Source organism: Asparagus officinalis, chromosome 2 (genome assembly GCF_001876935.1).
Source record: "Asparagus officinalis chromosome 2, Aspof.V1, whole genome shotgun sequence".
Classification (NCBI taxonomy): domain Eukaryota; kingdom Viridiplantae; phylum Streptophyta; class Magnoliopsida; order Asparagales; family Asparagaceae; genus Asparagus; species Asparagus officinalis.
Window position 1 is genome coordinate 4453786 of NC_033795.1, and position 11866 is coordinate 4465651.

Genomic DNA, 11866 nt, shown 5'->3' on the forward strand with positions numbered 1-11866 from the left:
GGGGCACGCGCCTCGATAAGACTGAATATGGATATAAATTGGAAAATCACTAATTTTTGAACTAGAAATCAAAACGACCCTTCAAAATCATAATTTGAAACCTGAGGCGCGCGCCTCGATAAGCCTGGATGTGGATATAAATTGGAAAATCACTAATTTTTGAACTAGAAATCAAAACGACTCTTTAAAATCATAATTTGAAACCTAACATATGTCCAACAAGTCACAAGGAGTGGATGTGAAGTGTAGGATATATGTACAAAATATGTATGACAAGTGTTTTAAATTAAAACATGTATTGTATAATTGAAAACATGTCCGAACAAATGTATGCATACATGCAAGGAGTGTCTAAGGAGTTTGAATATAGGTATGGGTACGGGTACGGGTACGGCTTTAGATTAGAAGTACCCAGGTAACACAGGTGTTCATGAACTTGAAGAGAATTCCCACTGTGAACAAGAATTCTTGCTCGTTATGTGGCTGGATTGCAGAACAAATTAATCAATAAATCAGTGTTTGATAACTGGAAAACATTCGGATTCAACTTTCAAGCTTTACCTAGGAGTTCTACCTCTCGATGCGTTGATCTGAACCTATTAATTTTTTGTTTCATAACTTTTGCTGCAGAAAGGATGTTTCTGGTAAAAGAACGATGCAGTCTTTCTATAATGACGTTGTCAGGCTTCAGGTGTGCTCAATTTTACATACGGCTTCTGGATATCTTTTTTTAATATAACCTTCCTTATTATGAACTTTCCATTTTAACTAATAAAGTGTGCCATTGCCCGGTTAGTGATAAAATATTATGTAAGGAGATCGCAATTTGAGTTCTACTACTATTATTTTATTTTCCTTGTGCAAAGAACCTTTCAATACCATCTGCAAACTATACCAGTATCAGGAATATATCCAGTGGAGTTGTTTGCCTGGAAGATAGCAAGTGTACTCTTGATGGGCCTGGATTGTAATTTCATTTTAGGACAGGAACTGCTACAGCCTACAGCCTACATTCAAACCATTGAAGTGAAATATTTTCTAAGTAGCTAATAGTTATGCTACTTCTCTAATGATGCACTCAAAATTAGATTGTTGTTGAAGATTAAGAGGTGCATCGGATATGTTATATCTTCATTTTTGGACTTACTTGTCTTTTCCATACGGAAGACCAATTTGTTTTTATTTTGCAATCTGATACTTTTTTTTTCTATTTTTTAATTATTTGTTTCTGTTCCACGATTGAGGTCCTATAGACATATGCTCTTATTATTATGAAATTCATCATTCTTTTGTGTTGTTGTGCTATGCAACTGAGCAGAAGCGGGGAACATGTTATTATATCGTCAAGCATTTGTTGCTATAGCCCCCACCAAAACCAGCAACAGTAACACCGGCCAAAAATAATAATAATAATAAAAAAATAAAAATCATTCTACTCCCTCCCAATCCCTTGCTGCTTATATAGACATATCTTTTATTGCCACTGAAACCTTGATACTCTTTCCACACATCTCATTTTAGCTCATATTACTTGTTGTATATACTTAGATATATGCATGCATCATCTATACATATGCATACATCCAAGTATATGTTTTTATGTGCATATGCTGCTTATATACATGTGTATATATATGTTCATTGCTACCCGAATTTAGTGCATGACTGACACTAGGGTTAAACTCAATGATCTAACTAACTAATCCAGCACATATTTTAAGTTAAAACAAATAATTTGTTTGGGTAACACTCCTAGAGATTACTAAAATTTAAAATTTTACAATTTACATCTCTTGTGATGTCTACTTTTCCTGGTTCTATCATCTGAGGTTTTCGACACACCTGCCTGAATCTGCATCAGCTAAAATTTCAGGGTTGTTACATTGTGCATCTATTCTTTTCTTATATCGTACTGATGAATCCTTTATTGTTTGAAATGTTTCCAGAATGTGGGAAAGAACCTGCCAACCGATTGCACAAAAAGGATGGACCCCTCACATGTAAAATTTCAATCGAATTTTTGTTATAATTTACCTTCACTAGCCAGTTGGTGTTTCAACCTTTGATGTCAAAATCTTGGTTTGACATGCTCCCCTTTTTTCCCTTGTTATAATTTACCTCCACTAGCCAATTGGTGTATCAACCTTTGATGTCAAAATCTTGGTTTGACATGTTTCCTTGGTTTGACATGCTCCCTTGTTTCCCCCCTCCTTATTCAGTGTTTCTTTCCTCGTGAGCTTATCAAGAGCATAAAGACTCCACTTTTTGTTCTTAACACTGCTTATGATTTTTGGCAGGTAAGTGCTTACCTTTTAGGCTTCCTTTGATTTATCTTGTAATTTTCAAAATCGTTCTTCTCAAATCATGATTTAACATTCTCCAGTTAGAAAATGTTCTGGCACCAGAAGAATCTGATCCTCAAGGGCACTGGCTAAAGTGCAAGAAGCGCATTCAAGATTGTGATCCCAATCAGATTGAAGTACTGCAAGGTTATAATCAGAAACTTTCTCTTCATCACAAGCCGTTGTGCATGAGCTTTAAGAAATTAAGATATTTCCTTTATGACACAGAATATTATGACTCTCTTATCAGGTTTTAGGACATCCTTGCTTGACGCCGTGAGTGAATTTCAGCACAAAAAGGACGCAGGAATGTTTGTTAATTCTTGCCATGTACACTGCCAGTCAATGACCGGCATCACATGGCACTCTCCAACATCACCAAGAATTAACAATAAGGTATTTGCGACCTTTATTGCTAATTTCTCCTGAAATTTTAGGTCCCGCCTAGGATAACGTTTTTGTAACACTTGTCGACCTAGTTATCCCATCTATTGCTGTTTTCATGTTCCTCTAGTTATGTCACAATTCCACATTCATAACACGAACCAAATTATCACTCCATATACTCACTTTGGAATCATGAGAAAGGGTTCGGGCTCTGTGGCTGATTCCCGGAAAATTTTAGGGCAACATTTTGCGCAGTCGTACAGCATGCTTCTTGAGCTGTATTTTATCTAAAAAGTTGTATCAACTTGCTGATTTTGGGTATTATACGCTTCCAAGCAGACAGTTTCAGAAGCTGTTGGGGACTGGTACTTCGGCAGAAGAGAGGTGAAAGAAGTGGATTGCCCATATCCCTGCAACCCTACGTGTTCCGGTATGGATTTCTCCTGAAGTTTGATGGGATAATCGAGGTTCAATATTTCAGCATTTGATTCGTTCCGAAGGCCTTCTGTAATCGCGAGTTATTCTATTCGGTAGAAAAGTGTACTTCATATATACTGTACGTCATGCACATTGCTTGTGAAGCCTAGGGTTGAAAATTATGTACAATGCTCGTGCGTCTGAGTCGACTCAGAGAAGCTTTATCGACAGCTTTGGGATGCTGTAAAAATGCAGTGTGTGCACAATGCTTGATTATATAGCATGTGGCGGATGGACTTCGAATTATCATATTCACACGTTACCTTACGTCTTTGGTATTTGATTTTAACAAATGTTACTTATGAGTTGGAATTCCTTTTCTCCCCAAAAGCATTGGGAGTTCGCGCTTCCTTTGCTAATCTTACATCGGTCATTCTACTTGCTGATCGACTTTCTTATTAGAAATATGCAAATATTAGTGTCTCATTTTGTACTGAAGACAAATCACCACCGTCAGCTCAAATCACGAGCGATTGTGATTGAAGATGAGAGGACTTTCCCTCCAGTATTTCAAAACAAGCTTACTGCTTTAATTGAACTCTGTTTACCAAAAATGAATTTCAATCCCAGAGCACAGAACTCTCACGTATCAAGTCTTTGCCGTAAATTATAAATCCAAAGGGAAGGCCTATTAGAGCATCTCCAACAGCTTCCCCAAAATTTTCTCCAAAATGGAGAAACAAAAGTCATATTCTCCAAATTATTTCTGTTCCAACTCCAATAGCTTCCCCATTTTGAAAAATCGCATTTATTACAACAATAAAGCTCTCCCCAAAAATTTGGAGAATGCTGCAGATTTGGGGAAGGCTCCATATTTTTTCTCCTCCTTCCCTATTTTAGAGAATAGGATGGGGAATCTGTTGGACCAAAAAAAAGCTCTATATTCCCCAAATTTGAGTATTTCAAGAAGATGGGGAAGCTGTTGGAGATGCTCTTAGGGCCTGTTTGGTTATTTCCAAAAAAAAACTGGAAATGGAAAACTCATCATTGAAATGATTTTAATACATTTCAAGCACATTTCCTAGATTTTTTTTTGGTTTGTTTCGCAAAGAAAACTCCACATTTCAATGCCAAGTCACACAAACAGACAAAAAAAAAACCTCTATAATAACAGTGCCCAGTTTTCTATTTCTTTTGTTTGTTTGAGAATAAGAAATAGGAAATGAGAAATGAGGGTATTAAATATTATGTTTTATTATTCTGCACTATTCCAACAGTGCTTTTACTAATTAATAATTCTTAGATGGGACATTTCCAAGTGTTTTCAGCCCAATTTGGTGTGAAAACACATTTCTTGAAAGTTTGAGGTGGCAGCCTACGTAGCGGTTCATTTCTCGAAAATTAAAAACGAAATAAACATGAGAAATGGAAATCTCTTGAAAACAAAATCCCATGTGGCACTTGTTTATTTCTTGAAAGTTGAGGTGGCAAGAGATTTCTGGATTTTTTTTGGCAAACGAACAGACCCTTAGGCGAATTAATTGTCTAAGTTCTTAAATCAGTTTAATATTTTTTTTATTGAGAATTTTTTTACCTACAAACATTACACTGAAACTTACTATAGCCGCAACAAGCTGAAAATATTTGAAATAATAAAATAAAATAAGATAAAACTTTAAATTGAAGAGGACAACTATCAAACTCGAAAAACCTAAATCAACAGAACCAACTTCGTTCCTGAAACAGCGAACAAAAGAGTTAGGACTGAGAATTTCACAAGCAAATTTGGAAAAGAGGAAATAGTACCTAAAAAAGTAGGAAATAGTTAGCCGAATAAATTTTTTTGGTTAAAATTAATTGTAAAAGGGCTTTAATATTGAAAGCATAGTATGAAAAAGTCAAGAGGAAAAAACAACTACGCATATCGTCGACAGCAGGGATCGAACCTGCGCGGGCGAAGCCCAACAGATTTCAAGTCTGTCTCCTTAACCACTCGGACATATCGACGATTGTAACGGTGGGTTATGTTTCAACTTTTAAAAATCTTTAAATGGCATCATTTCATCACAGCATTTTCTGTATGTAGAATCGCGAGTACTATCAATTATCGCGGTTCCCACGGAGCTAACAGCCTTGATTTTAAAAAAATTTATGACCCTCAACATACCTTTTGCTTTATGATGGTGATCCTTTAGTCATTTTCATGGATTGATTATTTCATGACGCATACCCATTTTAGACCATGCACTTATCTCTTCAGGTACCGATTGACGTCATCGAAAAAAATCTTTTAATTAAAAGTAAGAGTTTAACAATTCAACTTGAAGTCCAATACAATTCGATCAGGATCAACACATATAAATATCTTTATTATTTTCACTTTCTTTTAAAGAACAGGAAATTGGCAACATTGCGTATATATTTTAAGCTCAATTTCAGAACTCATCGCGTCTCAACATAAATATTCAACCTGAGAAACCTCAATTCTATAAGAAACAAGATGATATAGACCTCCTAAAGACAACTACAGCACAGCACACTAATCACGTACATTAGCTTCTCCCATTTAATCAATTAATCTTGCTGCAAATCTTCCTAATCTCTCCTTTAGACCCAGTGAGGGGGCTAATATCTCCCATCTTGATCATGGCCTTAACAAAATCAGAGTTAAAACTGCCTTCACTGTTGCTGTAGCTCTTCACCAGAGAATCGGTTGCTCCATTGTTGAATAACTCTTGGTCTGAGTGCAGCAATCCCTTTTTGTTGATGAGGTTCTTGTAGTAGTTGTTATCGAATGCAGTCGGAGTTTGGAGATCCAATGGAGCCAGGTTGGTGTCACCCGACCCGCTCTTTCGTGGGCAAATCTTTTGCCTTAAGGAAGCGAAGGAAGCGTCGATGTCCGCATCGTTGTAGATGTGTCCTCTGAAGCTTGTGCATCTCGCCTGCCCTATAGTGTGTGCACCTGCGTCACGCGTGTTTAGTTTTAGAAAGCACTTGTGGTCACGTTATTTGAGTACTCGTTTGAGGCCTTTTTTTTGTAATATCAAAGTGAAGTCGAGGGGCTAAGATGGAAAATCACGTTTTCGTGTAGCTTAATTTGTATGGTTGTATATGCTTTTCTATCGATTATATCATGAGGACAGAAAAGACTCAGGTAATTAGTACCAATTTACATACAGGCATGAGTTAGAAACGCTTACCGGTATGTCATTTGAGTCCCTTCTTGTCATCTCAAGGTGAAACTGTGATGTTGGAAGTACCAGGTGACATTTTTTGTGTCATCTTGTAGTTGTTTTCTTATCTTTAATTAGTCTTTTGTAAAATATAGGGGGGGAAATCAAATAAATATTCGTTCTAATTTTTGAGTATCAATGACTTGTGCTTGTGTACCAGAGAGTGCGACCATATCCTTAGTCGAAAGACCCTGCGCTGCGAACTTAGAGATGAGATTTGAGAGGCTTGAGGTTGGAGGTGGAATGTTGTTGTTAGCTAAAGTCGCGCTGGCTGTTCTTGCATCCCTCCTCCCTAGCTTCACTTTCCAATCAGGCCCTCCAAGCTGCACAAGTAGCAATTTTTCGAAATGAAAATATTAATGCACAAAACTCTACGAGGTAGCAACATTCAAAATTGCAATTAGTACTCACGATTACGACCGAGTCTCTTGCGGCAACGGCCAAGATATCGGCACATGATACGACACCAGGGCATGCGTTTTCTACTGCAGTCTTGATCTTGTCTATAACCTTAAACCCTCTGACGGATCCATTGTTAGGTCCAGCATGCTGCTCTCCTCTGAAGTTGGCAGTGTCAGCCAAGAGTATCGACCCATCACAACCCTAGAAATTATGTACATTACAAACATTGTAGTATTAGTTATTAGAAGTTTATCTACCAAAGTCCAGTATAGCAACTAATATCTGTAACCAGTTGTACATTAACGAAACAATCATGGAAGAAGAGGCGAAGAATGGAGGCACCCATCCTCTTCTCCTTCGCAATCGCAGACTGAAGGACTGGTTTAATTGTGCTAAAGACTTTCGGGCATGACGATGAATAAAAGTTTGTTGAGAGATGAGCTGAGGAGCTCCCAATGAAGAGGAAGAGAATGATGGACAAAGGTGTATAGGCCATTGAAAGAGAAGTCATTGCCTTAAGATTTTTCTCAAAAGGAGGAGTGTGTTTAGCTTGTGGAGAGCATATTTGCTTTGCCCACTTATATAGGATTTCGAGGTCTAGTTGGCTCAAGGCAGGATGCGAGGACGTAAACAAATTGGATTAGTTAGGTGGGAGTGAGTGAATATTTGTCAAAAGGTTATGGTATATGGGGCTATAGCTCTTTGGTTTTTTGCACATAATGGTGAACAGAAAAGTTTGTTATGCGCTAAAACGTTTACTATTTGTTAGGATAAGAGCAAAGTATGCAATGCCGAAGTTGTTATAACTTGTGTCCGATGAGATTTGATCCTAAGCCTCCCAGTCATATTACAGGAGCAAAACCTGTAAGCTTAAGCTACTAGAGTCAAAATCAGTTACGTAGACTGAGAAGTCAAGGTTGACAGTCCATGTAATTAATGGTTTTAGCTAGTTACCAGCCAGTTACCATACGACTATATATGATTGAAAAATTGAACAGAAGTTGGAAATATGCGGTGTACGTATGTATTTAAGTTGATGATATTCAAATTCATCACCTTGAAAAATGAAGAAAGATAGAGAACATTCTTGCTGGTATATAGTGTCGATCAGGTTGTAAAAGTCTACAAACCAAGATGAATTAGACTAATTTGTTTGAATCCATATTATGTTCGAAGGATTTGTTGAGTCATGAATCCAAACATGTTGAATCATATATCTGCCTGACTATACTGGGACTAATAAATTCCATTTTTGCTAGACCCCTACACGTTTGATCTAAAGGATGTAAGAGACTGATAACAGATTTTCACCTCGCGTGGCTCATATCTATCAAGTCTAGATAAAAAACCAATCTGATGACTAATGTAGATAATGACTTCTGGAAAATTAAAATCATATCGACGAGTAAATGCAATAGCATGTGTTTAGGCCAAATAAGATGTCCACTCCATGCATCTTGTCCTAACTCATACCCACAAAGTCTCAAAGCAACATGAGCATTCAAAGGCACATAGGTCTTATGAAAATCCAATCTATATCAAACCAAATAGTATGTGCGTCGAGGTCTAACTCATACCAACAAGGCCTCTAAACGAAGCAACATTCGAAGACTTGCCAGCCTACATGCTCTGATATCAGTTTCACATTTCAAAAAGTAGTGCAAGTGTCGTAGTGCAGTTATTAGCATTATCCAATTCAAGACTCTTTCAAACGTGTATTAAATTTGTAACTTGTATGATCCGATACAAGGTTATCCAATAAAAGCTCCAGTGCTTGGTGGGTCTCATCATCCTGAAGCATTTAGTTAGATGAAAGGTTAAGATATCTACCTTATTAAAATCATTTAAAGACACGATCTAGTAGCCTCCATTAGGCATACACAACACACGCATACCTTTCTTTAGAAATTGATGTGATGCCGTAACAAACCACAGCCGGAATTATGCACATGATCTTCGTTTAGAGCTCAAAGTAATTGCTGAATTTAAAACAGGAAAACTTGAGTCTTAAGCCATGCCACTATGCTGCAAGAAACATAACTTCTTCACTATTGACTTGCTAGCTCAAATTCACTTGATATGAAGTGAGTCCCTTTTTCCCTTGAAAGCTCTAGATCCATTCTCAACTTATAGAAAGTTAAAAAATTTATCCTAGAAAACATGTGAATGACTTATCAAATAATGCGTCAGGGCTTTTACTTGTTAGTCTAGCTAGTAAAATAAACCAAATTATATAGTTCAAATATGCATGGCATTTAATAAGTCAATTTCATGATACTGATGGATTAGGCTCACAATCATCTCAATTATTAGAAGATGTAAACACATTTGTTCATTTGTTTTTAAGTTCGCGCTGATCTTTTGTACTGATCTTTTTATATATACCTGAACTAGTTTTAGCTACCTAATAGATGATGTGTAAGGGTCCCAAATTATGAAAGTACTCACACATCCAGAATGTGTAACTGATGAGTACAAGACTAATTACTTCGACCTAGCTAGTTTCTTCCCTTGCGTAAATTAGGTGACAATCTATTTCTGAAAATATCTTATAACGGTGCTGAAAATAATCATGACACGAGTTTTAATTAACACGCTAATTAAACATCGTAATCATCTTCCTTTTCCACACCGCATGATCCTAATTATTTCTTTATCAATTGTTTCCTTGAGAGGAAATATATTTGATCACCAAACATAATCAGGCCAAAACCCAAACTTATATGACGAGGTTACCAGTCATATTAGTTAACCGTTTAGTTTATGTTTGTAAGCTTTACCATTTATTATGACTTGCATTTAAAAAAAATAGAGTCAAATTAAATATTATTTTACTTGGCTTGAAACATGACTTCAACTTAAAAAATATGTAGTAAAACAATGTCAAATTACCTCTTAAATCAACCCTAGAAACTTACAAAGTAGTTGCAATATCCAAATCAAGGACACATGCAGTCAAAAAGCCTAACATTTTTAAAGCAAAAATATATAGAGGTAGTTGTCGGCTCAAGCTCCTCCAGAACTTTTTCACGGGGAGAAGGTGAAGCTGGCTTCACATCACGTGTGAGTTGAAACTTGAGCGTAAAATGATTGCATTTGACATCTCAACTAACTTATAAGGAAAGGCTTCCCATTGATCATATATATATATATAGCTTAATATTAATCCACTATGCAACACAAAGTGGCGTCCACCATGCAAGACATATATGCATGTATGTGCTAAGTTTACCAAACACATGCGCGCAATTGGATTTTTATAAGGCATTTTAGTCAATATATCTGCATCAATGTTACTCTCAGTATTTATATGAGTTGTTGTAGAAGTCTCAGGCAACAGTGGAGAAAATGATGACTTTTCCCATCAAGGACAGCTCCTTGAACGTTCATTAAGGGGGGGCATAATCCAATTAGTTCGGTGATTGTTTGTATTGCGCCGTAGATTTCTTTTGTACATACATACATACATACTCCAATAGTCACTGCTGGAAACATGACTTTTAGCGACGGACAAATCCGTCGCTAAAAGTCGAAAAGCCGTCGCTAAAACATTTAGTGACGGAAAAAATAAAATTCCGTCGCCAAAAGACCGTCAGTATAGTGAGGGTAGCTAAAATCGATTTTAGCGACGGATATTCCGTCGCTAATTTGTAGCGACGGAAAATTAGCGACGGATAATCCGTCGCATTACTTTATTTTAAAAAATAAAAAAACATTAGCGACGGATATTTCGTAGCTAATCCGTCGCTAAATATTTCCAACATTTTTTTAAAAATAATTTGAAAATTGAAAAAACCTGTACAATAATATAATAAATTTAAAACCCTGTTCAATCAGCAGTATAATATTCATTCTCACGCATATATAACACATATAATTTAATTAAAATATCCCAGCAGTATAATATTCATTCTCACGCATATATAACACATATAATTTAATTAAAATATCCCAACATAATAAACATTGTTTATACAGTACACACCATGATAATATTATTTATACACCACCATGATAAACTAGTTTGTATTTTTCTAATGTTCCCCTTAGAAATACTTTGTTAGACTTAATGTAAACATAACCCTCACTTCATAGTTTTTATGCAACTAGTATAGTGCACATGATTTGCACGAGAGCATATCCATTTTTTTATGTTTTCCATTTTTTTTGTTGGATGCAAAATAATGAATTGACTTGCATAGCATTATAAATTCTAAACGATTATAAATTTGTTTAAATAAATAAATTGTACGATAAAATAGTGTATAAAGAAATGTATGATTAATTATTATAGTTTGGATAATTATTATAATTTATTAAATAAATTATAAATACGTTAAATAGTTTATTCTCTTTTAAATATAATAATAGTACACATGGAATAATTATAATACTATTAATACCTATATTTTAATTTAATAATTAGTTTTTATACTATTAGTAAATAATTTACTAAATTAGTTTATTATACTATTAGTAAAAAATTTACTAATTTATATAGTTATTAAATTACAGCGTAATTTATTAATTTAAATAATATTATTAAAATTATTATACTATGAATATTATTATAATTACAATAAGTACAAATTGTTTTTCATGCTACTATAATACTTTTAAAAAGCTAATGGGATGCAAAGTAACGGGTAGTCCTCCGTGAGAGGTGAAACCCAAAGGTGCAAGGCATAAGTCTAATGAATTTTTATTATTTTTAATTTTTCTAGATTGTAAATATTATGTGAAGATAAATTATGGATAAATTTTAAAGTTTCTATTAAATAACATAATTAAATAATAAAATTATAGTGTGACCAATGTTTTTCAAAAAGTGAGGAAATGTATAATTAATAAGAAGTTATATATAATTAGCGAATGATTAATTATAACTAATAACACATTTGAGAAATTATCAAATTTAAAAGGGTAAAAATAGAAATCAAAAGTTTTGATAAGGCAATCATCTTTTATATTTAGTATAGATATAGATGGTTAGAGGGACTTAAATAGTGCTTGCATGTATATGCTTTGACCAATGTTAACTTTATTTAGCACATCTCATGTTAGATCTTAGATGCAAACCTCTTC

The 11866-nt window shown here is 35.0% G+C and overlaps 2 protein-coding genes and 1 non-coding gene across 5 annotated transcripts in view; 1 reads left to right on the forward strand and 2 right to left on the reverse strand.

The window, feature by feature from the left end:
* The window catches only part of LOC109829996 (pectin acetylesterase 5-like), a 15440-nt gene extending 11967 nt beyond the window's left edge, over window positions 1-3473 (forward strand). For all 3 annotated transcript variants that reach the window (XM_020397123.1, XM_020397121.1, XM_020397122.1), the window contains 6 exons: window positions 631-691; window positions 1947-2000; window positions 2220-2297; window positions 2384-2489; window positions 2593-2738; window positions 3069-3473. In XM_020397123.1, the coding sequence (XP_020252712.1) occupies window positions 631-691; window positions 1947-2000; window positions 2220-2297; window positions 2384-2489; window positions 2593-2738; window positions 3069-3176 (553 nt within the window). In that variant the 3' untranslated portion in view covers window positions 3177-3473. The remainder of the gene's footprint in view (window positions 1-630; window positions 692-1946; window positions 2001-2219; window positions 2298-2383; window positions 2490-2592; window positions 2739-3068) is intronic.
* On the reverse strand, window positions 5072-5153 carry TRNAS-UGA. The gene has a single exon. It is a non-coding gene; the product is annotated as a tRNA-Ser (tRNA).
* On the reverse strand, window positions 5491-7320 carry LOC109829995 (peroxidase 4-like). The gene is made up of 4 exons (XM_020397120.1): window positions 7080-7320; window positions 6791-6982; window positions 6537-6702; window positions 5491-6108 (listed from the first exon to the last, which is right to left on the reverse strand). Exons 1-4 carry the CDS (start codon window positions 7290-7292, stop codon window positions 5717-5719), a joined length of 963 nt encoding a protein of 320 aa, XP_020252709.1. The 5' UTR covers window positions 7293-7320; the 3' UTR covers window positions 5491-5716.

What these genes read in the sequence shown, in the direction of transcription:
- LOC109829995 (XM_020397120.1), bottom strand. Translation starts at nt 7,292, where the DNA reads ATGACTTCTCTTTCAATGGCCTATACACCTTTGTCCATCATTCTCTTC. An exon ending in TCCATGATTGTTTCGTTAAT is followed by an intron (nt 6,983 to 7,079) that starts GTACAACTGGTT and finishes CATAATTTCTAG; the next exon opens with GGTTGTGATGGGTCGATACT. An exon ending in GGATATGGTCGCACTCTCTG is followed by an intron (nt 6,109 to 6,536) that starts GTACACAAGCAC and finishes CGCGTGACGCAG; the next exon opens with GTGCACACACTATAGGGCAG.